This window comes from Poecilia mexicana, unplaced genomic scaffold, assembly GCF_051168715.1.
Source record: "Poecilia mexicana isolate PSO_F unplaced genomic scaffold, ASM5116871v1 scaffold_20, whole genome shotgun sequence".
NCBI lineage: Eukaryota > Metazoa > Chordata > Actinopteri > Cyprinodontiformes > Poeciliidae > Poecilia > Poecilia mexicana.
Genome location: NW_028263389.1, coordinates 10003571 through 10030384, shown reverse-complemented (window position 1 = coordinate 10030384; position 26814 = coordinate 10003571). Strand labels below are relative to the sequence as shown.

General features: G+C 38.8%; 1 protein-coding gene across 2 annotated transcripts in view; it reads left to right on the top strand.

The window, feature by feature from the left end:
- sema5a (sema domain, seven thrombospondin repeats (type 1 and type 1-like), transmembrane domain (TM) and short cytoplasmic domain, (semaphorin) 5A) overlaps positions 1-26814 on the top strand; it is a 157738-nt gene that overhangs the window by 51375 nt on the left and 79549 nt on the right. For both annotated transcript variants that reach the window (XM_088001156.1, XM_088001155.1), the window contains exons 3-6: positions 8343-8442; positions 10131-10176; positions 19984-20046; positions 25157-25255. In XM_088001156.1, the coding sequence (XP_087857282.1) occupies positions 8343-8442; positions 10131-10176; positions 19984-20046; positions 25157-25255 (308 nt within the window). The remainder of the gene's footprint in view (positions 1-8342; positions 8443-10130; positions 10177-19983; positions 20047-25156; positions 25256-26814) is intronic.

The following is a 26814-nucleotide window of genomic DNA, read 5'->3' as shown; positions in this document are numbered from 1 at the left end:
GCAAATATATATTGAGACTTGGACAGAGATTTCTCGTAAGTATCTGTACACAGAGTGCTTTTTTGCTAATGTCTAAAGAGTTGTGAAAACTTTACTTTTGAAAAAGTTGTGTGACTGTAAGCTAAAATAAAACATGTTTTTTTTTTTATTTGTTTGTTTGTTTGTTTTAGAGCTGTGCACACAATTCCCTTCTTCTTTTACCACACATGCAACTAATAGAAACTTATATGTGACAATTTTCGTTTCTTGAAATTTGTTGCCAAATTGATCATGCCTTCCTGCAACATCCTCATGATCAAAACCAATCTCTGCATAACTCCTGCTGTGGATTAGCTCCCTATCGCCCAGTTACAGGTGGCAAAAGTCACCATTTTTAAACAGTAACATTTTCACACAATTTTCACAACACCCATGTTTGGGGGTCCATCACTGAACTGTGTTTTTTGCACTTGGGTCAGTTTTATTTGTTAACCTTAATATATTTTCAGTTTTGCAGTACAAGTCAACTTATATGTTGACTTGTAAAACCCTTATGGAGGAACATAGTTTTTAAAAGCTAAAGAAAACAAGCAGGGCAAATATACCCTGTAACAAATATCCGTATATTTAACTCTGATAAACAGTAAAGACAATTTATAAAACAATTTCAATCTGATGCTTGGATTTGAAGTTATGAATAAATTCATGCGAAACATTTGTACAGAATTTGTTCTCTGAAAGAAAATACTATCATAAAGCACGGTAGTAAGTAGTATGAGGGTTTTTTTTTCTTTTGCAGAAAATTTCCATAAACTCCATAATGTTCAATGTTCAAACTCAATAACCATACCCACCCTTATATAATATTTTAATTCCCCGACGAAAGAAAACAGCACATTGATTGTGCCCCTCCTTGAGAATACTATTCTCAATTTTTGTAACGATCAGAAGATAGACATTTTTAACTTCGTATGAATGAGCACCAGGCTCCAAAGAAAATCTTGAGAAAATAATCATTTCTTCTTAATGTGAAAGAAAAAAAAACCCATAAAAATGCACATTGGCAGCTGGCTTTAAAGAGCGGTCGTTCCCATCGTCAGAAGCCAAGGTCAAGGCTTGTCCAAGTGGCTTCCAGTGACAACATTTTTCTCATCTGTGTGATTGTGGCCTGACAGTAGAAGGGTGTGCCTCACATGGGCTTGACCCCACTCGGGCCAGTGGTTTTCTGACTTGGCACAACACTTGGCTGAGAGAAATGTAACTGTGGTGTGAGGATGGTGCAGTCTTAAAGACTGCTTTCTGCTTTGCATGGCGGTTTCAGAAATGTAGGGTTTCAGAAAGGAAAGTTCAGTGCACGGTTCAACAGCAGTAAGTCCAAATGTTTACCCAAAAGATACAGTTTCTCCACTTTACTAAAAACAGAGCTGAATATTGTCTCAGTTGGGCTGCAATGTAAATATGTGCCATTTATTTGAAGATCTGACTGGGTGTGCTTTGGAAGAAGCCTTTTGACGAGATCCATTTACATTGTTATCCCACCTCCTATTGTAAAATAAAAGTATTATTTTTAACAAGTGTTCCTACCTGTAGACTTGAAGGCTTTTAAAGGGTATAAACAATGCCTTTACAAGCCATGCTTAGGGCCATAACTCTCAGGAGTGTGACGGGCGGACTTGTTTTACAGCCACGCAACAAGCTCAGTTCTTTTTTTTTTTTATCTTCCCTGAACGACAAACACTTCCTTAGAAAGATGAGAGAATAAACAAATAGGCTCACAGCATTCATAAATGCAACAAGCTGCAGCTAGCATCAGGGATGCTTTAATTAGGCATTTGGGGATGATTCATTTAAATTTAAAGGCATCCAAGGTCTTTGAGGTTTATTCCTAAAACCAAAAAAAAAAAAAGCCTTCCTCTGTTATTCTCCAAGGTCAGCTGTGATCCAGCCAAGTTTTATTTGAAACGACGACAAGATGCAAGTGGAACAAATGGATGCTTTTCTATGTTTGTGGAATTAAACGTCTTTGAAAACTAAAGGCGCAAATTAAACTTTTGATGCCCAGTGGTTGTGACAGTGGACAACTATTCATCTTTCTCTTACCTGTCTCGGTACTGTGTTGGGGTGTTTAAAAATGACAAAAAAAAAAACGGTATTGATATTTGTTGTCTTGTTTTGAAACAGCAATTGTTTGACAACACTTACCTGGGACCTCAAATCATGCCCAAATAAATTTTAAGAAACAATTTTATACATTGCAATAAATTTTTATCCCTGAAACTTTTTTTTTTCTTGTTTTGATGCAAACTAGACTTTGCCTAGAATAATTAAACATATTATATGGTGTGAATTCACTTGACATTGACATATTATAGCTATTTACAAACATTACCCGGCCAACTATTTGTTGTTTTCAAAATTTTCTTCAAACAAAAACTCCAACACCTTATTAAAAAAAAAAAAAAAAACTGCTTGTCAAAGTGAAGAAAGCATTTGATAACACCACCTGCTCTTTCGTTTGAATGAAAATGCTGGTGTTATTGAAAACACAACATCGATAAACAATTCAGTCCAATATTATTATGTTTTTGTATTGGGTGGAAATTGCAATTATTTTTCTTTTCATGAGAGCAATCAATGCAAATCTCTAGCTCTGACATTTGAATCCGGCTGGTACTGTAGTCTTTCCTGAAAAAATCTGGGGGGAGGGGTTTTCAGTAAAAAAAATATTCTTTGGAGCTTCACCTTCATTGTCACAAAATGGCTTTTTTTTGTTTGTTTTTTTGTTTTTGATTGGTTCAGTTCTTTGTTCCAGTTTATTTATTTTTGTTTTGTAAAGCTGATGTTCAATAAATGACCAAAAAAAAAAAAAAAAGATCAAATATCAAATGTTGATGATGATAGTTAAGTGATTTAGAGTTTATTAGAGTAAAGTCATGATGAGATTTACTAAACGTAGTCATGGCTGACCTGAAGATGATGGGAGAGACAAATATGCTGAAGACCTTGATGATTTGACAACTGACATAGCTTAAAGACAAAACAAGAGCTGTCAGGATACTAAAACATTTCCTTGTGTACTGATTGTTTTACGTTTGTGCATCAATGGGTTTACTGCTGTGGGGACTATTTTGAACAAAAGTTAGTTGTTAAAAGACACAGTTAAACAGGCAGCGAGGTATAATATTGACTTTGCCACTCTGCCATGTTTTCCTCGCATATTATGTTTGGGATTTAAATTATTCAAAAAGTATTTTAAATAACTGAACAATGGAGAAATCCTCAGTCAGGTTATCATTCAATTTGTGCATTAAAGAGTGAAAAGGCTTTTCTCCAAGGGGCCAAAGAGAATTCAGTTGTCGTTTTAAGCCTTTAAACTTAAGATTTAAAGGCTTTGTAATGTGTACTTATTTGTGGCTTCATTGCGGTTAGTTTTGCATGATTCATTCATTTTATGCCTCTAAGCCCAACCACGCTCCACAGATGTGATTTTCTACCTGGGAAAAGTGTTTGTTTTTCTATGCCTGGCATATTATTAACACGAGTTCAGATGAGTGCAAGACATTTAAAGTGACATTGCATTTTATTTTTGATTTATTCAAACCAAACTGTTTTTTTTTTTTGTTTTTTTTTTGTCCACTCCTTCTCTCACATCAATTTGAACAAATGGCTGCCATTCCCGAAGACTCCAAATAACCATGGGGCCACATTAAAAAGTAAACAGCCTTGTCCTGCCACGTGGCATTAACACCACACTTAGAAAATCCATTCATGTTTCAGAATTGGTTCCACATGTTGCCACTGATGTCGTTAACTTTGAAGGCTGCCAGACTGAAGACTGGCATGTCTTTTGATGCATGCTGTAAATATTTATGTACCCTGTCATTGTGTCTTTGTCTCAGGTTCGGTGTCAGAGTGAAGAATTACAAACGGTATGTGAGTGATGGGCGGTTTTGTTGTGAGGAGGTGGGAGACACAGGGCTTAAGGGATGAGCCGGGACCGAGAAAAGAGGCGGGGAGTGGAGGCGGGGGTCGCTGGTTTCATGTTGGCTCAGAAACCTTGCTGCACTGTTAGTATTCATCCTAATCCGCGTGTGTGTGTACGTGTGTGTGTACGTGTGTGTGCGTACGCGCGCTCATGCGTCTGCACGGGATCACGCCTTCGTCTCCTCAGCAGCCAGTCCCTTGATTCATTGAGCTCCTTCGCTGTCATGGATGTGATGGGATTACATTATCACATGCATTTAACCATGCAGATGATGTGAATCCATGTAACATGCAAAGTAGAAATGAAATTTGGTAAGGGAGATGGGACCTACTGTGAACACGCACTGTCTGGGAGAGTTGCCCTACGGTTTCACTTCCACTGGAATATTATGTTTGATAAATTCTGTCCAAGAGAAATAATTAAAACTACTTAAAAGATGGTTTTGGAAAAAAAAAAAAAAGAAACATGTTTCTAATTCTGCCACACTTCAGAAGTCCAGCAGTTGAACCATGTACAATCAGATTAACCCCAATGAATGCGACTATAGAAAGCTCTGTATACTCAGCTGTGCAGCCATGGGAGGGCCCCTCCGTTCTGGTTATGAATGTTTATTAATGCTTCCTTGGCCCCGTCACAAAGGCCATAAATCCTTTGAAGGTTGTTGTGGTGAATTTCAACCTTTAGGCTCCACTTTCTTTTTTTTTTTTTTGAAAAATAACAGATTTGCTGTCTTTGTGTTTTAGTCACATGCAGAATATCATAAAAATAATCATAATGTGATATTTTTGTATTTTGTCACATTATAAACACAAATGTAGATGCATTTTATTGGAATTTTATGTGGGTTGGGGGTGAAATATTTTTTTTTCTAATATAGAATTAAAAATATTAAACTGTGGGATTCATCTACTCTCTGCCCACTTTACTAAAATACCGCCAAATAAAATTCGGTGCAACCAATCGTCTTTAAGAGTCACTTAAGTCTTTCTGTCACTCATGGAAAAAAAGGTTTATCAATGAGTGATTTGCTCAGGTGACATAAACTTTTTGCAGAAAATATATTAGTCTTGCAAGCCACAACTTCTACATGGAAGAGTGTTAAGAAGAAAAACATTTTTGTAAGAAAAAAATTATAAAATGGCCTTTGTAAAGGTTGCCACAAGCCATGTAGTAAACAATAAACACGTGGAACGTGTTAGGGCCTTCAAAACACCAAAAGACCTTCAGACAGACAGCAGACAGTTTGTATGGTGACTGATAATGAGGTGGATAAGGTCAAAGCATATTCATTTATGCCCCTGTCAAAGTTCAAAATTGACATTTTCTTCCAATAAAAAAAAATCCCTGAACTTTACGGTTGCTGTTTGCACATGTTCTCCATGCAGTCTTACTGAATTTGAACTATTTTGCAGGAAAATAAAAGGCACAAATTTCAGTCAATAGTTGTACAAACTCGCAAAGTCACTCTTCAACAAACAGGCGTATTTGTGAAATGCTACTGTCAACAGATTTGGGCAGCTGAATAGAAATGCACACCATAGTTTAAAAAATGTCATTGTTTTTCCTACACCTGACAATTATGTACTGTTTCATATTGTGGGTTTTTTTTTTTTATCGTAGATTCACTGCAAAATATGTAGAAGTCTAGTCTCACAAAGTGTCAAGGTTTGAAAAAGTTCATTTTTGTATGAATACTTGTGTAAAGCGTTACACAGAGTCAGACAGACAAACACGCAGACACGCTTCAGCACCTAGCAAGTTTCCCCCCTAGTGAGTCTGGGAGATTTATGGGGAGAAGCTGGGGCTCGTCAAGTACCATTTCCCCCTCTGGGGGGGTTGTCACAGCTATATTTGTATGCTGAGGATCTTCCCTATGGAATAAAAAAAAAAAAGCCCAGTAGAGCAAAAGGATTTGCACATCTAAAACTCGGTGTCTCCCCATAAAATCAGAAGAGCAATGTCTCTTAGTAGGAATCTTTAGGGAGAAGGATGATCGTGGCCTCCTATATTTATTTCACCGTGGCTAATTAAAATTTATTAGGTTGATACTTAGCACTTTCTTCTCTGTCATGTTTTTGTACTGTTCACTGGAGACTTGAAAGATAGCTAGGGGAATGTGCCTTTGCATACACGGCGCCGTCTCTCAGCAGATTATATTGTTTTGTTACGAGAGCCAGGGTTCGGTCCCGTTATGTGAGTTGGAGGCGGCAGATGTTCTTTGGAGGATCCTCTTTTCTCTCTCCTTTTTTTTTTTTTTCCCCCGCTGCTTGTCTTCGTTTTGAACCGCTCAGAAATCCCACGTTTGTCACTGAAACTGGAAGTGCTCCCTTTTAATGCAGTCGAGGGAGAGAGTGTCTGACAGGTGTGCCTGAAGAAGCAGATAATGTGTTTCGGGGAGGATGTTCAAGCTGTCCTCTCCCTCTGTTCTGGCCCTGAATGAGAGCTTCTGGTATATGACAGAAAGATGCCTCTGATCGACATCGTCTGCTCGTAGTTTGAAAATGTAGATATGAGTTTTTCCAAAGTCATTGCAATGACTAATAAAAGCATTACCTGATGTTTCTCATACGACGTATTTCTAAATTCTCATCCAGATTAAGTTACCTCTATTAGCTTCCAGGTGTAAGTAATACTGAGAGTGTATATTATGACAGCGACCGACCATGACCGTTTGACTGCCATCGACTAAACCTATCGAGTAACCAGATGGTAGACAGGCCCTCCTTGTCGCTTGATTTGATTGGTCAGGGGTTAATGGGTTGGGCGCCGGGAGAAAAAGTATGTTGTGGATAAGATGTCACCGTCTGTCTGGGAAATCTCTATCTCATTTTATGTTTGTATGTTCTCCAAGGCCTATCTCAGGCTCCAAAAAAAAAAAAAAAAAAGAGTTTAATCTTCATTGAAACCTCTCAAACAAACATAGGACATAAACATAAAAAGAATTCAGGTACCTGTTGCTGATATTCTGGTTATAGAATCGAGATTTTAATCACCGTGTACAATCGGGAGACAAGAGTAATCAATGCGGATGTATATTTGCATTCCCATTCTCCTTGCAGATTAAAGCACAAAATGAAACGTTATAAATTAAGCTGTAGAAAAATCGAGGTATGCTGGCTGTGCACACACATCAACAGCGCTGCTTAAGGAGGTAAAGTTGGATGTATTAATTTAAGGCACATCCTAGACAGATTATATTGTGCTATACAGCAGTTGTGCTAATCCTGATTTAATATGTAGCCAATACAAGGTATTATTTTGTGAAAGTGACATGATGTTTGTTTTACTAGTTAGCTCAGTCTATTAGAAGCAGCGCTTGGAGTGCTTGGAGTCATATAGAAAGAGCTAACTCTATTTTTGGCTAATTTATATGCATCCATTTACCTAAATCTGTGTTTTAGACATGAAATGGATTGATTTTTGTGAACCAAATTTGGGTTGATTTCTGTGGGGTCGAGGGGCAATACTTTTCACTGTTCCCCGAAAACAGAGTAAAAAGCTAATAGCTGTTAATTATTGTATTAGTAGGTGAAGCAGAGCAAGGTTTTCATTTCGTCAAGTATTCTAATTGGTCGTTAACACGTACTATTTGCACAAAGCAGTCCTAAATGTAATCATTAGTTTCTGTGTTTTTCTTGAAAATGTGGACTACTATTACCTCTGAGACTTCTGAAAGGTTGCCAAGATTTCCATACCCAGCACTTTCCTAAACGGAGAGGTTAAAAGCTTAAAAGATTAAAACACAGCAACACAGCTGTAGCACATTCCGCCTTAGTGTTATCTGCTTAAGCCTTGCCAACTTACTTACACTTTGCAAAAAGCATCCTAAGGGCAGGTATAACTTGACATCCCGTGGCATACGGTGCCTTTTCTGTAGCGACTCATAATGGCAAAGGAGAGAAATGACGACCAGCTACCACGCTGAAACCAGCTTACTTTGAAGCTGTGAAGGTGAAGGAAAGTCGCCTCAGAGAGCGTGGTTGACCAAGTCGCACTTTGACCTGACAAGTCATAGGTCAGAGTCAGTCAAACTGGTAATTGTACAAAATAAGTCACCAGCTGATTTCTCTGTGCCTCTTGAGAAGGGATGTGAGTTCAGCAGTCATTTTAAATAGTTAAAACTGAATAGCAAAGAAGACTTTATTGTCTGTACATTAAGAAAGTTGTCTCTTTTTCCAGTTTGAATCATCAACGGTAAAAAGACAAAGTCGTAGATTTAAGCTCTTTTGGTCTTAGGGGCCAAACCTTTGAAGGTTGTGAAACACTTTAAACTGAGCTTGTACTTTCATCTGCAGGCAAAGCTGCTCTGATAGGCTCAAAGTTTGTGTGTCCTCTGGTGTTTATTTTCTTCTTTTTTTTTTTTCTTTTTTTTTTGCAGAGATGGAGCCATGGATTTTCAGGTTCAAAGCAGAGGGCACAGTGGATTATTCACAGCTGACCTTCGACCCTGGCCAGAATGAACTGATCGTTGGTGCCAGGTAACTGGCATCTATTATTGTTTTTTTTTTCTTAATTCTCTCTTTTGCTTCCACTTGGCTCCATCTTTCTATGTTTCTTTTCTTGCCTTTTATTTGATTGTGCCTCGTTTCATTTCTCGGTGTTTGCTGCAGCATTGCATGAGTAATGATCAATTTCTGTATACATCCCTTCAGATGCCAAAGAAAAATTGCTTCGTAGGATGAAGTTCATTGTCTTCTTGAAGCTCAGCCAGATGTGTCTCTGTTGGTGTGTGTGGATGCACTTATTGCTTATGTTATGGGGGCTCAACACTTTCCATTATGTGTTTACCTTTGCAGGAAAATAGACTGTAAAACTGAATGAGTAATGCCACATTCATTCAATATGACCTATTAAACTGAGGGCAAAAAGTTGGTTTAGGGTTTTAGTTAAAGTTTTGGATAAACCAAGTGGGAGTGTGGCTGATCTGCGTTTGCCTTTTGCAATATATCTGCCACTTAATGCAGTATTTTTCTGCATTTACGTTTGTTGCAAAAAGGAAGATTTGACAGTTGCATTTGAATATGGAGCAGTTCAATATGTAAAAGCTGTAACTGAGTGCTTTTAAAAGGTTCTTTGCAAACATGTTAAAGCACACTTGTTTCCTTTGACAAATTTGCCTGTTCTGTTTCTACATTCTCACAGTACTCAAAGGGGGAACGAAAAGGTGAAAGACAATAGATGTGATGAAATTCTCTGTGTCACCTCGACAGCTGCTAAGTGTCTAACTGTAGCGGGTAATGCGCCAAGATTGATGGCAGCAGGCTGGGTTCAAAGTATGGGAGATAATGGGAAAAAAGTGGGATCGATGTAAATATCAATATAGTAAAACGGGGGGCCAAGGCCACACACAGACCTTTTCTGATAGATGCTCCTCGGGAGATTGATGGATCTTTGCAAAACTATTTTGTATGTACGCCATGTGTGCGTGCTTGCAAGTGTATTCTCTGAAAATAGATAATTGATTTACAAAAAGCAATGATTGCTCCCATTATATATGAGCACATTTTCCCAATCACTTTTTAAACACAGAAGAAAAAAGAAAAAGTTGCGTTCTATTAGGTGTCCCTAGCAATCGTATTACCATCCTTTCAGCACAAGTCCGATTTGGCATGCAGTTTTTGTTTCAGCCTTTAAACTGTTGTTCCATTCTCAAAAACATAAAGTGATACTAAACGCTTGCCAGAAGCAGAAGGTGAATAATGTCTCATAAACTCACTCATTGCTCATTTGTTTTTTTTGTTTTTTTGTTTGTTTGTTTTTTTGTTGTTGTTGTTGTTGTTGTTTTTTTTTAAATTTTTACAGCCACAAATCCTCACCATGTTTTATTTTCAATGAATTGTGAATTTCAGTCAGCAGTTATTTCAGAATGCCTCAAAATGTAGCCACTAAAACATGGCATTACAGTAAAAACGTCTCTGCAGTAAAACCCCTTAACTAAACTAGAAAAGAAGTGAGCTGGGCTTTCATATTGACACTTATAAATTGATATTAATATGTTAGAAACACAAGGTCATCAGACCTCTAGAGCATTTTTGTGCTACTAACGAGGAAGAAACAGGTCAACTGCGGATAAATGCTGCCACAAGACGCACCAAAGATACACCATCAAGAAAATTACCTTTTCTTTCAGTAACGAATAAACATCTACATCTACTTGTTTCTACAGAAATCACCTCTTCAGGCTCAACCTTGAAGACTTGACATTGATCCAGGTGAGTCGTAATTCTCTTCTTCTCTGTGACTCCACCGCCTGACTAGCACAGTTTTTTTTCCAGTGAATTTGTTCTTGCTGCCTCTGCTCATTTCGTTCTCGTGGCAAAAACAAAATCCCCACCTGCTTTTGACAAACATCTGTTGATAGTTGCACTATGCTGCCAGCTTCCACAACTTCAGGCTGTCACGGTGAAATGAGTTAGAGTTTCACACGTCACAACAGCTTCACAGAATGCAAGAGTGCCGTTGCATGTGGCTGTCACAGCCTTGTGTCGAGACACAAAGGAAGGGGAAGTGCTAGAAATCTTTTCTTTGTCTAAATCTATTTTTTAAGATGCTTGCATGAAATTATAGTACTGTGAAAAAAAGTGTTTGGGCTTTTTAATCACCAATAGTCAAACATAGTGTTGGTACTGTGATGGTCTGGGACTGCTTTGTTGCTTCAGGACTTGGACAACTTGTTGGAATTAATGAAATCGTAAATTTTCAATGTCACCAGATGATCCTAAAGATTGTTTGGTCATCAGTTTGTGACTTTACATTTCAGACAAAGCCACAAAAGTAATTTAATTTTAAATGCAATTTATGTTCGCATATCTTTGGTTCATGCATGTATATTCATCTGTCCTCTCTAAATATTTTAATTTGGTATGTTTTGTCCTCTCTACTTTGTCTTTTAGACTATTTAAATCACACTCGCTACGCTGAGTATTTTGCTGCCCACTCTTACCATCACTGACATGGTGATCACTTAGTTTCCAGGTGGCAACATCAAGACTTTTGTAGACCTTAGACCAGACTTTATATTTGCCAATACGTAAACTGAAGAGAGGGAAGGAAAGTATGATGACTAAAACAAAAATGAAGGAGTTTGAAAAATGTAGACAGAGGCCTGTTGATGTAAAGATGATTGGAAGGGGAAAATGAGAAAATCACCTCGACAAAGTAAGAAGGAAGAAAGGATCTGTTGGGCAGAAAGGCGTTTAAGGCGTGATCTGGGGCTGCTTTGTTAGAAAAAGAAGTGAGAGAGCGCGAAGAAAGCAAGGAAGCCCCCCAACAGAGAGACAAGGATTCATGCAGAGTCTGCCTTTTGTGGTCTCTTGCTGGGACACAGATGCTTTTTAAAGATGCTCTATCCCATCCAAACTCATAATCCTTCTCCCTCCTCTGTTTCATCCCGCGCTTGGCTGGTGCTGAAGAATGAGCGAAGGGATTCCACTGAGCCTATCACCCCTTCACCACCAAGATGCATTCCCCGTAAAAGAATGGGATCTGGTAATCCCTGCCAGTGCCTGGGGCAAATTAAGGATGACCTGTGCATAAAGTCCCTGGTTTGCATTTGATTGGAGGTGAACTATAGAGTCAAGGGAAAGTCTAAGTTCCACTGCTGAAATTTGCAGAGAATAAGTGGTTCTTTTTCATTCATCTCTCCTAAAGTCTTTTTTTTTCTTCCCTTCCCTTTATGCTTTTCTGATGTAAAAGACAGATTAATTACACAGAGACTTGGTTGCCTCATTCCAATTGTTGCTTGGCATGAAAGACTTAAATTAATTTCCCCTTTGTTGCTTTGCCCACGTCACGTGAATCATCAATTGATCAAATAGATTTACGAGGGACTGTGGTTCAGAGACTGAAAGAGGCAGCACAGAAAGTTTAACACAAGTAGTTGCCAGAGGTTAATTTCAATTGCACCAGAATTCAAATGAGTCGCAAGACATTCAGTTTTCTCCTTCCTGACGAGTGTAGAATACAAACATCAGCGGTAGCCTACCTCGCAACATCTGGACCACCTCTGGAGGAATCTGGACGCTGGAATTGGAAGGCAACTTCACTTCCACGTTCTGTCTGAGCGTCCACACAAAAAAATAATAGTCAGGAGGTACAGCATCGTAAGTCGCCATCTTTGTTGCGGCTGAGATGCTAACCGACCAATAAGCAGAAGTTGAGGCCTTCAGACACCGTTCTTCATCTTTTGCATATTGAGGCAGAAATGCATATGGTAAAGAGGAGACAGAAAAATGTAAAAAGTACAAATGGAAAAATAAAATAAGGGGTGATAAATAAATTAATAAACAAATTAATTAAAGAGACACAAATGCACCAATAAGTGAGAGGAAAATCAAAATAATATAGTTTTAAAAACAGTAAAATTTAAATTATGTGCTTGAAAAATTATTTGTCGGATTTAAGCTGAAAAAATAAAAATGTATGTCAATTAAATCATAAAGCATGAAGTAAAATGCTTCTTTTTAAAATCAATTGTTGTATTTTAATCACATTGATTTATTAGGCCATTTATATTTCTGCTCGTGCTTCGACTCTTGTGTACATCAATGCGATCAGTGGGATATTTGGTACCACTGTGAGACATAGATTGGCCGGTTTTTTTCTTTTTCTAGTAGCTGGGTCCTGCACCATATACCTTGTGAAGTGTACTAGCAACAGTGGCAGCAAAACATCCCCACAGCCAAATGCTACAACTTAACATTTAATAGGGTTTTCTTAGGTTTGAAAATATCATCTTGACTCCTACAAACATCCTGCTGGCTATAAAACCTTTATGCAGACAGCTTGGGCTTGTTCATAGGGCTATCTGTACACAGATCTTCTTGACTTGTCACTCTGGGACTATGTAAAATTCAGTTAAATTTGACAGGTTCCAGTCTTGCCATATAGCATATGATTAATGCTATATCAGAGCAACTTGTAAGCTAGTACTGTTGCTTTACCAATGCTCTTACCCAACTGGTATGAATCTGTAATGCTCCTTAGATCTTCAATGAGTTCCTTGGACTTTCCCCAGTGTTTTAAGAGTCGGTCAATTAATTGAGTGCAGATATGTCCTTTTGATCAGAATTGTACCTTCATGAAAAAAATTGTACCTGTATGAAAATACAACAACTACAAATTCTTTCACTTGCACGGAGGTATGCTACATATGTCTGCAACTTTTGTGAGCATTCGTGAACACACAACTATGGAAATGGATCAGGTTTGAGGTCCAGCAATGATAATTTCTTCTATAAATATCCTCATTGCTTGCTAATGGACAGAAAGAAAGTATAACATGCTAATGATATTAGAGCTGGAGAGACAGAGTTGATGTTACGTTGATGTCTGTGGACATTTTCATTGTCAGAATGCCTTGGAAATTTACCCCAGAGCATATGGCATCAATAAGTCCTTGGAGTACAAAGAGTTCAGTCCAGCTGGAAAGAGAAAAAGACTGTCTGATGGACTAGTTTCAAGGCAGAGGGACACAGAGAATTTTAAGCAGAGGGTAGTATTTAACATGATATAAAAAAAGCAAGATTATTTAGGATGTACTCACAGTGAATGGCAGACAAGGTTGAAGTTGGACGAGCCAGGCCTTGAAACTTGACTCAGCCTCTGCTCTATATGGCCTTGATTGGAGTCAATATCTGGTGCTTATGTTTCTGCAATGTCTGAACAGTTGAAAAGGCCTTCCTCTCCTTGTCAACTTCTCCCCTCCATCCTCCACTGATGTGGATATTTTTCTGCTTGCTTATATTTCAAGCTTGTGCTGTTTAAGGGAAAAAATAAAGACTTAACTCTGCAGCATGCCCAACTGATAAAACATTTAGACATATCATTGCCAAGGAAAATGGAAAATCCTTTCAAAAGTACAGTTTTCTTTGTTTTCCTCTCAACTGAATACCATATTATTTTCTGAATCTGTTCAGTATTATCCTTTAAGACCCCTTTTCAACTCCTTCAGCTCTGCTCAGCTTCAGATAATCAGCTGTTACTAACCTTGAGCTTGTGAATCAATGTTGTGTTTTTTCCCCCATTGTTGTGCCATGAGTGAATCACAGTCAAGTCAATGTGATGCACCACTGAGCCTTATGTCAACATCTGACTGCCAACTTCTCACATAGGCTGTATCAGAAGTTGCTGCATTAAAAATAAATAAATAAATAAATAAAACGTTAACCTTCAAGGACTATAGGGATGCGATGTTCTCCAATATCTGGTTTTTGTAAAGTTTTGTCCTACTCATTCTGAGTCTCATCAAATTCTGATTTCTCTTTAGGAAGTACCCTATAAATTGCTTTTTGTATCCTCTACTTTAATAAAGTGGGTCTGAACAAAGATATTTCGTACAACTTGTTCACATTTTTTGTCAAATAACCCACTTGATCTGTGGCAGATTTCTAATCCTTTTCAGAAGGCTTTGTCCTTGTAGCAGCCATTGTAGTGCTTGGTTCTTAGGTACATTTAGCACAAAGGGGGAACCACTTACCTCACCGCATTGTATTACAGTGTGCATGCACATACTGTTGCCGTGGTTTTCTCCAACAGTCCAAAAATGTGTATTTTACTTTCTGACTTGTGAGCCAGTCGACCACTGCAAGCTAAATAATTTAATTACCTGCTGCCAATTCAAAATGCCATACAATGAATTGACCAAGATCCACCAAAGTGTAGCTGTCTTTGTAGGACTCTGAACAAATTTCTTCACAGTCTTCATTTTTAAAGACCTCATTGAAATTGAATACAGCCTTGAGTTCTTCTTCTTACATCAACAACTTCAACGCAAAGGAGTGTTGAGGTTATTATATTCATTTGCTGGAAAAAGATCCCAGATCCTGAGTTCCCAGCTAGCCGGTTCCACTTAACAAGCGAAAATCTCGGTCCGCTTCTATTAAGAAGCTCGTGTTTCTGTTGATTAGCAGTGGAGAGACCCTTTCAACATTAACAAGTTTGTTCCATGCAAAACTAAAACAAGATGCAAATGATAAGCTTGAGTTTCAATTGAAACGCCGTGGCGCCACTTAAGTAAATAAGCTCAGGAATAGTGCGGCTCTGTACTAATGTTCAGGGGGGGGAAAATGAAAATCGATTCCAGGCATCACAGCCAGTACTCTACACATAAAAACACTACCCACAGCATATTCCTCTTAGCAACAGTTACTCTGATAGAGTAGAGATGTAAACTGTGCCTCCCTTTCTTTCTCAACCTCCTCGTGCATTGTCTTACTGGAATAAGCGAAAAGAACAAAGGTTCTTCCTCTTCTAACATGATGGATTTTATGCACGAGTGTTTGGTCTCTTGCGATTACGGCTTGTCAACCAGAAAATTAGCCCTGATAATAATTAGCTAGCTGAAGTTGTCCTCCGTTGCTCTGGAAACATTGCTAATTCAATTATATGAGCACTAACTTAGTCGCATAAAGGGAATAACAACTGGAGCCACAGATGCCAGCGCATTAAGTAATACAATGATGCCATCTTTAAGCAAGAGGGATGTCATTCGGTGCGGTGATGAGAAAAACTACACTGACTTGCGCTGTTCTGATGACAGTGCAGTGACTCAGACCGCCGTGCTTGCAGAGAAAGTAACATCAAGACCAATTCCATGTGTAAATCTTTCAGCAGCTTACATCAGCAGACATCAGTATGAATAGTAAATATGATGCGACCAGATCAAAAGCTAATATCAGGTAGTCATGAGCCTTATTAGATTCTCCCCACAGGATTTGTCCAGCTCTTCCTCTCGGCGTCCTGTCCGGCTCGCGCCCAGCAGCACAGCCAGTCATTTCACAGAGCTAGACAGCTGTCAGCAGAGAGTCTGTTCTCTGGACTCTCTTTATGCAAAGTGTATTCAGTATCATGTCTGGAAACTGCTGGTTTGGAATTCAGCTCCTCACTTGCTGCTCTGTCTCACTATTCTCTGTCCACACAGTCTCCCTTCTTCTTCTTCTTCTTCTTCTGGCTGGACTCTATTTTCCAATCTTTCTTGTTTTGTCTGTCCATTTTTTTTTTTCTGTCCTTTCCTCTGTTCAACTTCAAGCCTGCCTACTCTGGCTCTTTCTCTCATGCGCCCACCTTGTGGGTGACAATAGGCCCCTCAGTTTGTGAGTATATGCGAGGAATGAGCACAATAGTCCATCTCTGATGACTAAATCCATTGCAGGGGGACAGTAAAGCGCAGCAGACCATGGAGCATCCAAACATATCAAGAATTTTTATTCATCTTCTCTGAAACAAGAAAAGACTGCACCAACTTCTCTCTCGCTCACACACACACACACACACAGTTTGTGTCAGAAAGACGATTGTTCAAGTGTACCATAAAACAATGAGTTTGGACTGTTGTTTTTCAATGAATGAATCTTCTTCTGTAGAAATTCATGGAGGCAACCAACAGGATCAGTAACATAATCACCCAGGCTTTAAACCAACCCCTCTGTTAGCCAAGCGGATAAAACGTATGCAGCGGCAGAATTGTCAGCAATCTGTTGAAAAAGATTTTAAAGCACTTTGGCGTTCCTAGTTATTAGAAAAAAAATGTCATAAAACTTTTTTGATGCACTTGTATTGAGTGAGATGTATTCTGTAATTCTGACCATAAAAGTTTAAAGTATCCTCTGGGAAACTTCTTCATTTTCACCTTGAATCAGGAACATGGCCTGACTATTTTTCTACTAGATTTTTTTATCAATTTTTGTAAAAAAAAATATATATATATATATATATATATATGTTGCTTTTAATATATAAAATGCCAATATGTGATGATCACAAAAAGGTCTACGGTAATTTTTTTTTTTGTCATTTTGATGGATAATTGCCTTTTTGGGCACTATTTCACTCCAATGAGTGGCCCACCTGAGAGGATTCATAGAAGAGCCTCTTAGTAGATGGACTGGTGCTCCAGCCAAAACAAAAGGGGAAAAAAAAGGATGTACTTGGGTGATTTAATCCTCTTGTCTTCAGTCTACTTGTTTCAATTTCTACTCTTGTGCTACTTTTGTGGAGCCTCACGGGTGTAATGGATAAAATCAATGCTATTTACCTAAGCAGTGTTTTTTTTTTTTTAGAAAGCATTGATAAATGCTTATACCTTGACAAGGTTCAGGTTTTGAAGCATGATTCTTTTGAGAGTTTGTGAGCAGTGTCGAACATTCAGCTTTGTTGTTCCTGGAGGGTTACAGTAATAAGTACTCATTATTATTTCCATTGGATAGTTATTTAGATGAAAAACTGAGATAATTTAGGTAGATCTTGACCCCCACCATTGACATTTCATGTAACTCAAGCTTATCTAACCACATCACTGGTAAAAATCGCAAGCTTCTATTTCAACAGCATAAAACCCAGTAATGGGTTAAACCTGCATTTTTTTTCATTATTATTATTTTTGGTGTATTCACAAAGCGTGCTTTCTGTGTTTTATTTGCTAACTCTAATTCGCTTTTATCTTTCTGCTAAATTCAGTTCCTTGCTTTTGTTTTCTTTCTCTTTATTCTAAGCCAAAAAGGTACAGAAGAATCCTCTTTTCAAAAACCTGTCTCATAATGATTATTAAGATTTAGCCACAGCACATTCCACATACATTTCATTACAAGACAACTTCATTTTAGAAGCACAGCAGCTCAACAAAAGCATGCTAATGAGATTTTAATGTTTCTTAATGACCCGTTGCTAGTCATTGTGCTACTTTGATTATATTCTGTACTCTGGACCATTTGAGCCGGGACTGCCAGATTAGGCGGCTTTTGTGGTCAATGATGCCAGCACACGTCCCCCACTTACAGGTTTATGGTCGTCTCTCTTAGTAACTGTAACGTTGATGTCTTAAAGGCACAGCGAGACAATGGCGGGATCTCTCAACGTACGTTCTGAAGTGTGTATGAATGATGATGAATATGATGAATAACATAATCACTCAACAAACAACGAGAATTAAGTTGGCGCATTAACTTCAGTGATCTGAAGTTGGAGCTTTACTTTGGATTATGATTGATTTCTGTACCAAACACGAGTGAGCTGGGTTTCAGGCCATTAACAGATTTTCTTCCGCCCCCTGCGATTAGCAAAAGCACTTTCCGCGCCCACACTGAATTCAGCTGGGGCTGGCTATGGTGCCGTGTGTGCACGCTCTTGCTGCCTGTGCCGAAGGTGTGTGTGTGTGTGTGTGTGTGTGTGTGTGTGTGTGTGTGTGTGTGTGTGTGTGTGTGTGTGTGTGTGTGTGTGTGTTTTGTGTCTGCATTGCCCCCAGAATAGCCAGCTTCTCCCAGGAATATGAACCGACACATACACAGAGGAGAAACAGACGAGCCAGAAGCCAGCTACCATTAATGCGCCATATTTTATCTCCATGAATAGTACCACACACACACACACACACACACACACACACACACACACACACACACACACACACGCACACATACCGTGAGCGCCTTTCTCCCTCCGGACAGGCTCTGGTTGCTGCTTATGTGTGCGTTTATGGGAGACGGCGAACATACGGCAGCTTCCATGCCTCCCAAAGGCCAATGAGGCAGAAAGTAAAGGCCTGTCAGGAAAAAAAAAAAAAAAGTACCGTCTAAAGCAAACACAATAAGTAAATGTAAAATTAAATTGCCTTAAAATGAAACTGAACTCTAGCAGCTTATCGATATTCAAGCAGCATATGCCATCAACTTTTCTGTTTGGGATGGCAGCCAACAATAACTGTATTTAAACTAAAAGCATAACAGAAATAACCAAACAAAAAGCATCCAAAAAAACACAAACCGAAGGTAGTGAAGAATGGAGATAGTATGCTCAACTTGTGTCCTTTCCATTTTGTTAAATGGTTGTAACAGAGATGACGTCATCACAACATACGGTCATGCCTTCCTGCTTTTAAAAGGTGCAAGTCAAGTTACTTGTTTAAAATCAGAAAGTCCACTTTTAAACAAACAAAAAATACTTATCTGCTTTGTAGAACAGTAATAATGAAGATTTTAATTTGTTTATTTTAAATAGATCTTTGGATGTCCTATCTCTAAAAGATGATGATATTTCGCCTTAATATATTTCCTCAGGTTGGCTTTTGCGCTCCACAGATGCCAGGCTTGTAGAATGAAAGTTACATTTCTCTGGCCAGAAAACAGTTTGAATATATTGCTTTTGGAGACATTTTGCAAATTAAGCTCCACACCGAGCCAGCCAAGTTTTCTGTTAACTAATCTTCTCTCTGCCAGTCATACAGACCTGGTGGCAGTAAAGGCTAATTCCACCTGTCGCAAGGGTGAGCGACTCAGTGGCCCAGTGCTCTCCCAAGGCCAGCCCTTATTACACGAAGAAAGAATTTTTATCAATGACGGAGACCCCCCCCTTCTCAGAGGTCACACTGAAATTAAAAGGTAGAACCTGCATCTTTTCCCTCTGAGGGGAAAAGAAACTCTTATCTTCTTCTTCTTTTTTCCCTGCCTATTTTAAAATTTAAAGTAGGGTCTTCTTGCTATTTCTTACATGCATGTACATCACCATGACACAATGGCTCAGGGGACCCGCCTGTAATGTTTTAGGATTCCTTCGTTTCCCACACACATAAATCAAGCTGACATGTGGCTTTACACACTCTTGCCTCTCATTTCTTGAGGTCTCTGTTTGGTATGCACCTTAATTGGATTCTGTGTTTGCGTACACGCGTCGTGTACTCATGCCACCGTACGTGTTTTGGTCTGAGAGAGTCCACACTGGAGATATGACGTCTGGTGCCTTTGTTGCTGGCTTTAATCTCTCAATCTGACTCGACTCAAGTTAGAGTCAAGTTGGTGCCGAATGGTTTTGTCGGTCATTACTGTGTTTCTTCATTGTGTGTTCAATATCTGATGGCAGCAAACTGCTTATAAAAAAAATGGGGTGGAAACTCTGCATTGTCAAAGGTTTTGCTTGAGTTCTCTGAGTCTTTCTTGTATTGCTTCAGGTAGACAAGTCATTCGGCGTTTGCTTCTTCTTCTTGATGGCTTTCTGGGAGCTTTTTACACTGCTTTACTCTGTCTCTCCAGGAGGCTGAATGGCACTGTGATGAGTTCACCAAGGGAGCCTGCTTCAGCCGTGGAAAATCCGAGGTGAGTTTGCATGAACACTCTCTTCTATTGCTTTTCCAGACACATGACGAGAAAAACAAGTTTTCATTGTTGTTTGCAAAAAAGAAACATGCGATTTTGCACCAGAAATTACTTGATGGCCTTGGCTCAATTTGCATCTTCAGAACCAACAAGGTAATTGAGTTAAAAGGATGCTAATCTGCTCCTTTCTACGATCAATTGTAAAATAAACTTTACTTCGCATGACGGGTAGATACTAATTTTATACAGTCTTTAAATAACTTAATTATCTAAAGTGTTCAAGCATGCTATTGAATCTAAACTTAAATATATTTACTCCTTGTTTTCCCTTTTTCACTCTCTACCCTCTTTCCTATTTGCAGAACTACCAAATAAAGGACAATGCTTTAAACAGTAATTTAAAATAAAATCACAACACCTACATGCTGTTAGTCAAACAAATCTAGTGTTTAACAGTTAACACTGACAAATAGCATTTGCTCTTTGGCTCTGATCATTCATGTATCATTGGCTTTACAGATGTATGATAATTAAAAAAACACACACTGGGACCACATTTGGCTCTTACATGAAATTACACCCTGGACTAGCAACGTCTTCATCATACCCAGTATATAAAAAGTGTGACAGTGCTTCATGGTAATATGTATATATTAAAAGAAGTCTTATTATTTGAAAGTTTATTTCCTCCACACGTATAAGGAAAAAGGCCTTTGTGAACTTATCAGCAATCAGCAGAGTTGAGCATATGGGTTGCGGCCATGAAAAACCAAATAGTCTGAAGAAATGCCAGATACCTTTCGGTAGACACAGTGAGAACGTGTAATGGCGTCTTACTGACTGCTAAAACAAGGACTGATAACGCTGGAGATAATCTCAATACACACAGACATCAAGATAAGACTCTGAAACCAGTGGCATTTGCAGATCTCCACATCCTGGGACCAAACGCTTCCCTTAAAAATCCTTTAAAAATCCCTACGCTCACCCCTACAGAGCAGGGCTCATCAGAGGCTGCCTCCACAATTTGGGAGTGAAGAGGATGAAGCGGCTCGCTTGCAGTCTTGGCCTTACCTCCGCAAAAAGACTTGTGCGATCGGCTTAGGTGTCGTGTTCATCCCAGAGTGGCCAGTACAACCACGACGACTGACTTGCAACAAATGCCAGTTAAGAAATGTAGTGCTAGCCCGCAACATTGTGTGAACAAGCTGGTGACCATCATTAGGATGACCTGCCAGGCTGTCATGGTAGCCTACTGTTCTCCTATCCAGACTGGGTACAGAGCCTGCCTGTTTGTTAAATAAATAAATTGTTAAACTGACAGCATGTCCTTTCTCCTCAGACTCCAATCATTTAATTCGACAGATGACACCAAGCAAGGGTGCATAGGGAGATAAGCTGTTTAGCTTCAGCAGGGAGGACTTGGCAAGTCATTCATGGGCGGAACCCACATCCAGCTCTGCTATTTAACACCCAGATGTGTTTTCCTTGCACATGTGGCCCCATTTAAAAGGAGCTGAACCAATACAATGTCACTTACTTTTTCTAACATGCACGTGTAATATTGCCCTTATCAAAGTTGTATAAAACTAATCTTTGTTATTATTTTCTTTTGTATTTAGTATTTCCCTTTTCTTTCACATCATGTCGAAATAAAAACCTTATTCCTCCCCCAACCTTCAAACTTCAGCCCAAAAGTCAGCCATTGCTAAGGACTTTCTAAAATTGCAGGCTGAAAATAAAACTACAATATAGGAATTAAACATATCAGGACTCGAAAGCAACTGGATTCACTTTATCCACCCTTAATATATGGACGCCGTTGGAGCTTGAGTGGTTTTAAATCTGCTCACTACAGTGAAACGTTCCCTGACTATACTTAAACATTTATTTATAGACTTTTGTACAAAGGGAGTTCCTATTGTTTTACTCCTTTCTTTGCAGCCTATATTTTAGTATGTGGCCTGATGGTATAGCCTTCTCTATACAACAGATGTCTGTTTGAGCTGAATTTGACTTGTAGGTGAACTGCTCAGCCCTGATTCTTATGTGCGTCTGCCGCTGTGTATTTATCCTCCAGTGAAAGGTGGTCAGGGACCCATAATAGGCATGCACAGGCTGCCCAGCACATGATCGTTGAAGTGAATTACAGACCAAAGCTACCTCAGTCCTCGGGAGTCGCTACAGTCTGGCAGGGCAGCATTGTTTTACTCTGTGTTCTCTTCTGAGGATCAGTTGCTGTGATGTACACTAAGAATAGCATTTTTCCCCCCTCCAGCAGTTGACAGGGCTTTCTGTGGTTTATTACCTCCCTCAATGCACATCAATATACTAAGCTGTTACGCAGATACCATCCCTGTGTTTTGAGAGAATTTACCGGTGATTTTAGGTTGTTGTTTTTTTTTTGTTTGTTTTTTTTGTCCCTAATACATGCATCTGCGCCTCGGTTCTGTGTTTGATTTATTTCAGCTAAGATAAGAAAGCAGAGTTAAATCACCTTGTTTGCTGCTTCTGTTGTGTTGTGAGAACCAGCATAAATGCTTTTGTTTTGCTCTACAGATGTGGAAAGTTTGTCAGGAAGCTGTCACAATAAAGCCAAGCAGTGGATGCTGTCAAAATCATAATTATTCCCATTACTAAATTAGGAAGAAACTGCGGAGAAGAATTCAAAAATGTAGGTCCTTATTTTTCAACCCACCCGCAAACACCCACACCTCCTCACACAAGTTTATAGATCACATCCAGCTGCACAAACACTCCGAGTTCAGGGGCATTGCAATAAATTTAAATATCCTCAAAAAGTTAATTTCCATTAGTAATTCCATTTAAATTGTGAAACGCATTAGTTATATAGGGATATATTTTAAGAATTTATTTCTATTTTCCTGCAATGATGACATGCTTCAATAAAATGAATCAATACAGAACTCAATACAGAGTTTTTTCTGTTTTTTTTTTTAAGTGTAATGTACTATTCAATTATCCAGCTACGTATGTGGGGCTGATTTTGCATTAATCCTTGCATCAAGGTGTGAAGGCAGTCAGACTTTGTCGCGACTGAAGTGGCAGGAAAAAAGCTCAATTCTGAGTGGCCGTCTCCAGCACTGCGTTATAAAGGTAGCGTCTTTGTAGAAGACACCATCGAGCGCTCTGACATTTATTAATAGAAGGTTTGGACTTTATAAAGCTCAGCAAACCAGCAGATGACCTAAATCATCAGTGACTGTGGAAACCTCACATTGAACACACTGGACTCCAAGCAACGGTGCCTGTACAAAGCCCCCAGACTCTCCCTAGACTCTTGATTTCCCACTAAAGGGTAAAATGTACTTTCATCTGAAATAACACTTTGGACCGAGGTCAGTTTATTGTTCTGAAAATGCCTCTTGACGACAGAGTTATCCCGACGCAAACATCATGCCATTTCCTCGATGCCTCTGTGTGGTGGCTCTTAAAGTTCTGACTCCAACCACAGTCCATGCCTTACCAAACGTTTGAATGGGCTTTGCTACAAGATCTTCTCAGGGCTGTGGTCCACACTTTTTCTTTCCCCTAAACTTTTCATTAATATGTTTGTATACAAAATTGTGTTAACTGATAGATTCTCTAATAGTGATTTTTTTTCTTCTTTACACAGACACTGGGTGCAGTCTGCTGGGCTTCCTCACAGAACTTTTTTTTTATCATTTGCTATGATAAACTGAGTTGACTGCACTGCATTATAAGTTGCAACTAATTAGACCTGTAGATAATTTTTAGAAATGATTTGAATTACTGTATGTTTTTCAGTGACGTTGCAGAACGAGACAGCAGCCTTACCTATAATTATTGTGGCCATATCATGGGTTAGTTATGCAATACTCCAATGAAATTCTCTAATCTTCTACAAACTATAACCCATGTTAAACAAATTAATAAAAAATACACAGAGTAACATGTAATGCATATGTAACATGTGAAGTATTACTCAAACATTTATACTTTTTGAGGATAAGGCTTTAATAAGCCCCTGTAGGCTTGTAAATGTGCTGCTCATGAACACATCTTTTGTTTTAACGGCATATACGTGGTCACCTTGAATACTTGGAAGTGTTGAGGGTCGGGAAACAAGTAGTTCCAGGTGTCGGTGTTCATGTTGTTTGGGGAAAATAAATTCCCTTTGCTATGCCAGCCTACACTCCTAAATCAGACCCTTAAGAGTGAAAAGAGGGGTGGGTGAGGGTTGCTGCAGTCGCTGAAACAATAGCAGATTTACAAAGGTTTAAACTTTTACAAGAGCCCTTTACCTGTGACCAGGGCCCCTGTTAGACGGAGAGAACCCTACAGGTTTATTTATTTTTTGGCCTGTGAGAAAAAAAAAATTGCCACTTCATGAAGTAAATGCAGACCACCTTTACATTTACCACAGGTTGACTTTAGTTGATGGAAATCACCTGCAAGCCCTCATGAATGCCTGACCTTTACATTGAAAGTTCATAACATTGAGCGCCGATCAATGTTATGATCAATCAATCTTTCACTCTGTCAGTTCTACTCTGGTTTTTGTGAGCTTCTGACCGAGAGCCGAGTAGTTTTGCTTGAAACCCAGGAAGGAATTCCCACAAGAGTAAGGAGCCAAGAAAAGGCTGATGAGTGTGTACTTCACTCTAATTTGGAGAAAAGTGGTTTGAATTGATTGTGGTGGGGAGCGGGGCTAAAAAGAAAGGATGATTGAATGAAGTGTATGAGAGGCGACATTTTCATTTCACTTTCTGACCAGTCAACAAAGCCAAGGCAATTTTCTAAACTAATTCTGAGTGGCCCTCTCCAACACCTGTTGCATTTATCTGGTCTCCGCCGTGTTGAGATCCCTCTCCAATCCTGATCCCCACTGAATTAGGATGTGACATGGCTAAGTCATGCAGACATTAGCCTTGATTTGACTCTGTGTAAGTTGGCCACGTTTCGGAGCAGCCCTCCTGTTGATGCAGGTGCTTTTCTTATTTATTGGCATAAAGTGTAATTTGGCCCCTTCTGCCTAATGCTGCTGCTTGCCAGTGGATAGATAATGGAACTGTTAGTAACTGCTATATATGTTTTTTTTTATTTTTTTGCCTGTGCGTTTCTGCAGGAGGAGTGCCAGAACTACATTAGAGTGCTGCTGGTTAATGGGAACAGGCTGTTTACCTGTGGAACCAATGCATTCACACCCATCTGCACCAATCGAACGGTATGAGCATCATAACATCCACAATGCTGTTTACAGAGCCTGCAATTTGCAATCCAAACCCCTTTTTCAATGCATACATAACCATCCACGAGTTTGACAGAAACTGAAAGAGGCTGTGTTTTTACTGTCATATTGTTTTTTGCCTAACATTTGCAACATTATTTTTTACAATGCTGGATGGAGTAAAGTTTCAATATTAACATGAACACTTCACAAAAACAACTTGATGAATAACTGCAGCTTTTAACAGTTTTAGATAAAGTTGAAGCTTAGACTAATAATATTTTTTTGTTGCGCCCATCTGCCATCTGTGTAGTTTACACAAAGCAGCATGTGTACTAAGCTTTTTTTTTTTTTTTTGCACATAAAGAGAAGTGCCACAACAACACAAAATAAATATGACATTATAGTTCTGCAGACGTTCTGCACTTTCTTGACTGAAATACAGATATATAATAGCATATCATGGTATATGATGGTGATAGGGTCCACAGATATGGTAAATGATAATGTCCTTGTTAATTCTTTACTTTTTAGCACTACAATCTCAACCAGTTGGACTGTAAATTGAATTTCTTTATAGCACTGACCTTTTCTAAGCTTAGAAAAATTATCCTTCCTCAATTTGCCTTGCATAGTCAAAGACAACTAGGCTTGCTAATTTGAAATTTTTAATTATGTTTTTTTTTTTTTTCATTTGAGGAAATGTCTAAAATAGCAAACATAGATTTGACAATTATATAAAAAACTAAGCAGCAGAACAAATGTATGTAGCCTCTTTAAAGAAAAACATATCTAAAAACATATGTTTGCAGTCCACTTTTAAAAGACACAACTCTTAACTGCACATTTATTCAATCCATAAATTGTCAGTAAACATAAGAATGAGATTTTTGATAATGTGACACTTTTTACTGCACAATTAAACAGCAGAGAACCTGCCAAGGCATTCTGTGAGACTCTTACATCAGCAAAGTCTCTCCACTAGTGGAAAGAGTAGCCAAAAATTACACTCAAGTCAGGGCAGCACTGATAGTAATTAAAAAAAAAATACCCAAGAGTAAAAAATTAAAGCCTACTTAAGTAAAAACAAATGAAAACGGAAGAAACACACGTTTCCAAATCTGTTTTCCACCAGATCAAACTATTGAATGCTTGTGAAGACACAATATATACTGTTTATTTTGTGTTTTCTAGATCTCCAAATGGCACCACATTCTCAGAGGACAGAAAATAACATTAAAACAATGATGCTTGTCTTCAACCGTTTTAACGTTGAAGACAACTGGTCAAGAAGCTGTTCTCTGAATTGTAGTCAAACTTGTTAACCATATCTTCTTTGGATAGCATTCCAGCTTTTTAACCAATATGCATTTTTTCTTCATTGATGATCATAACCTTGCAGGTTGGTCAAGTGCATCAACTCCCTCGCATCAACGCGAGGGGGCCGCGGCTGCCGCCTCAAAAGAAGCTGGCAGCCGCTACAAAGCACGCAATCTGAGAAATCGTTAGCATAAAATAGCAGCATTATGACGGGCATGTGAACAATGCAAATTTGA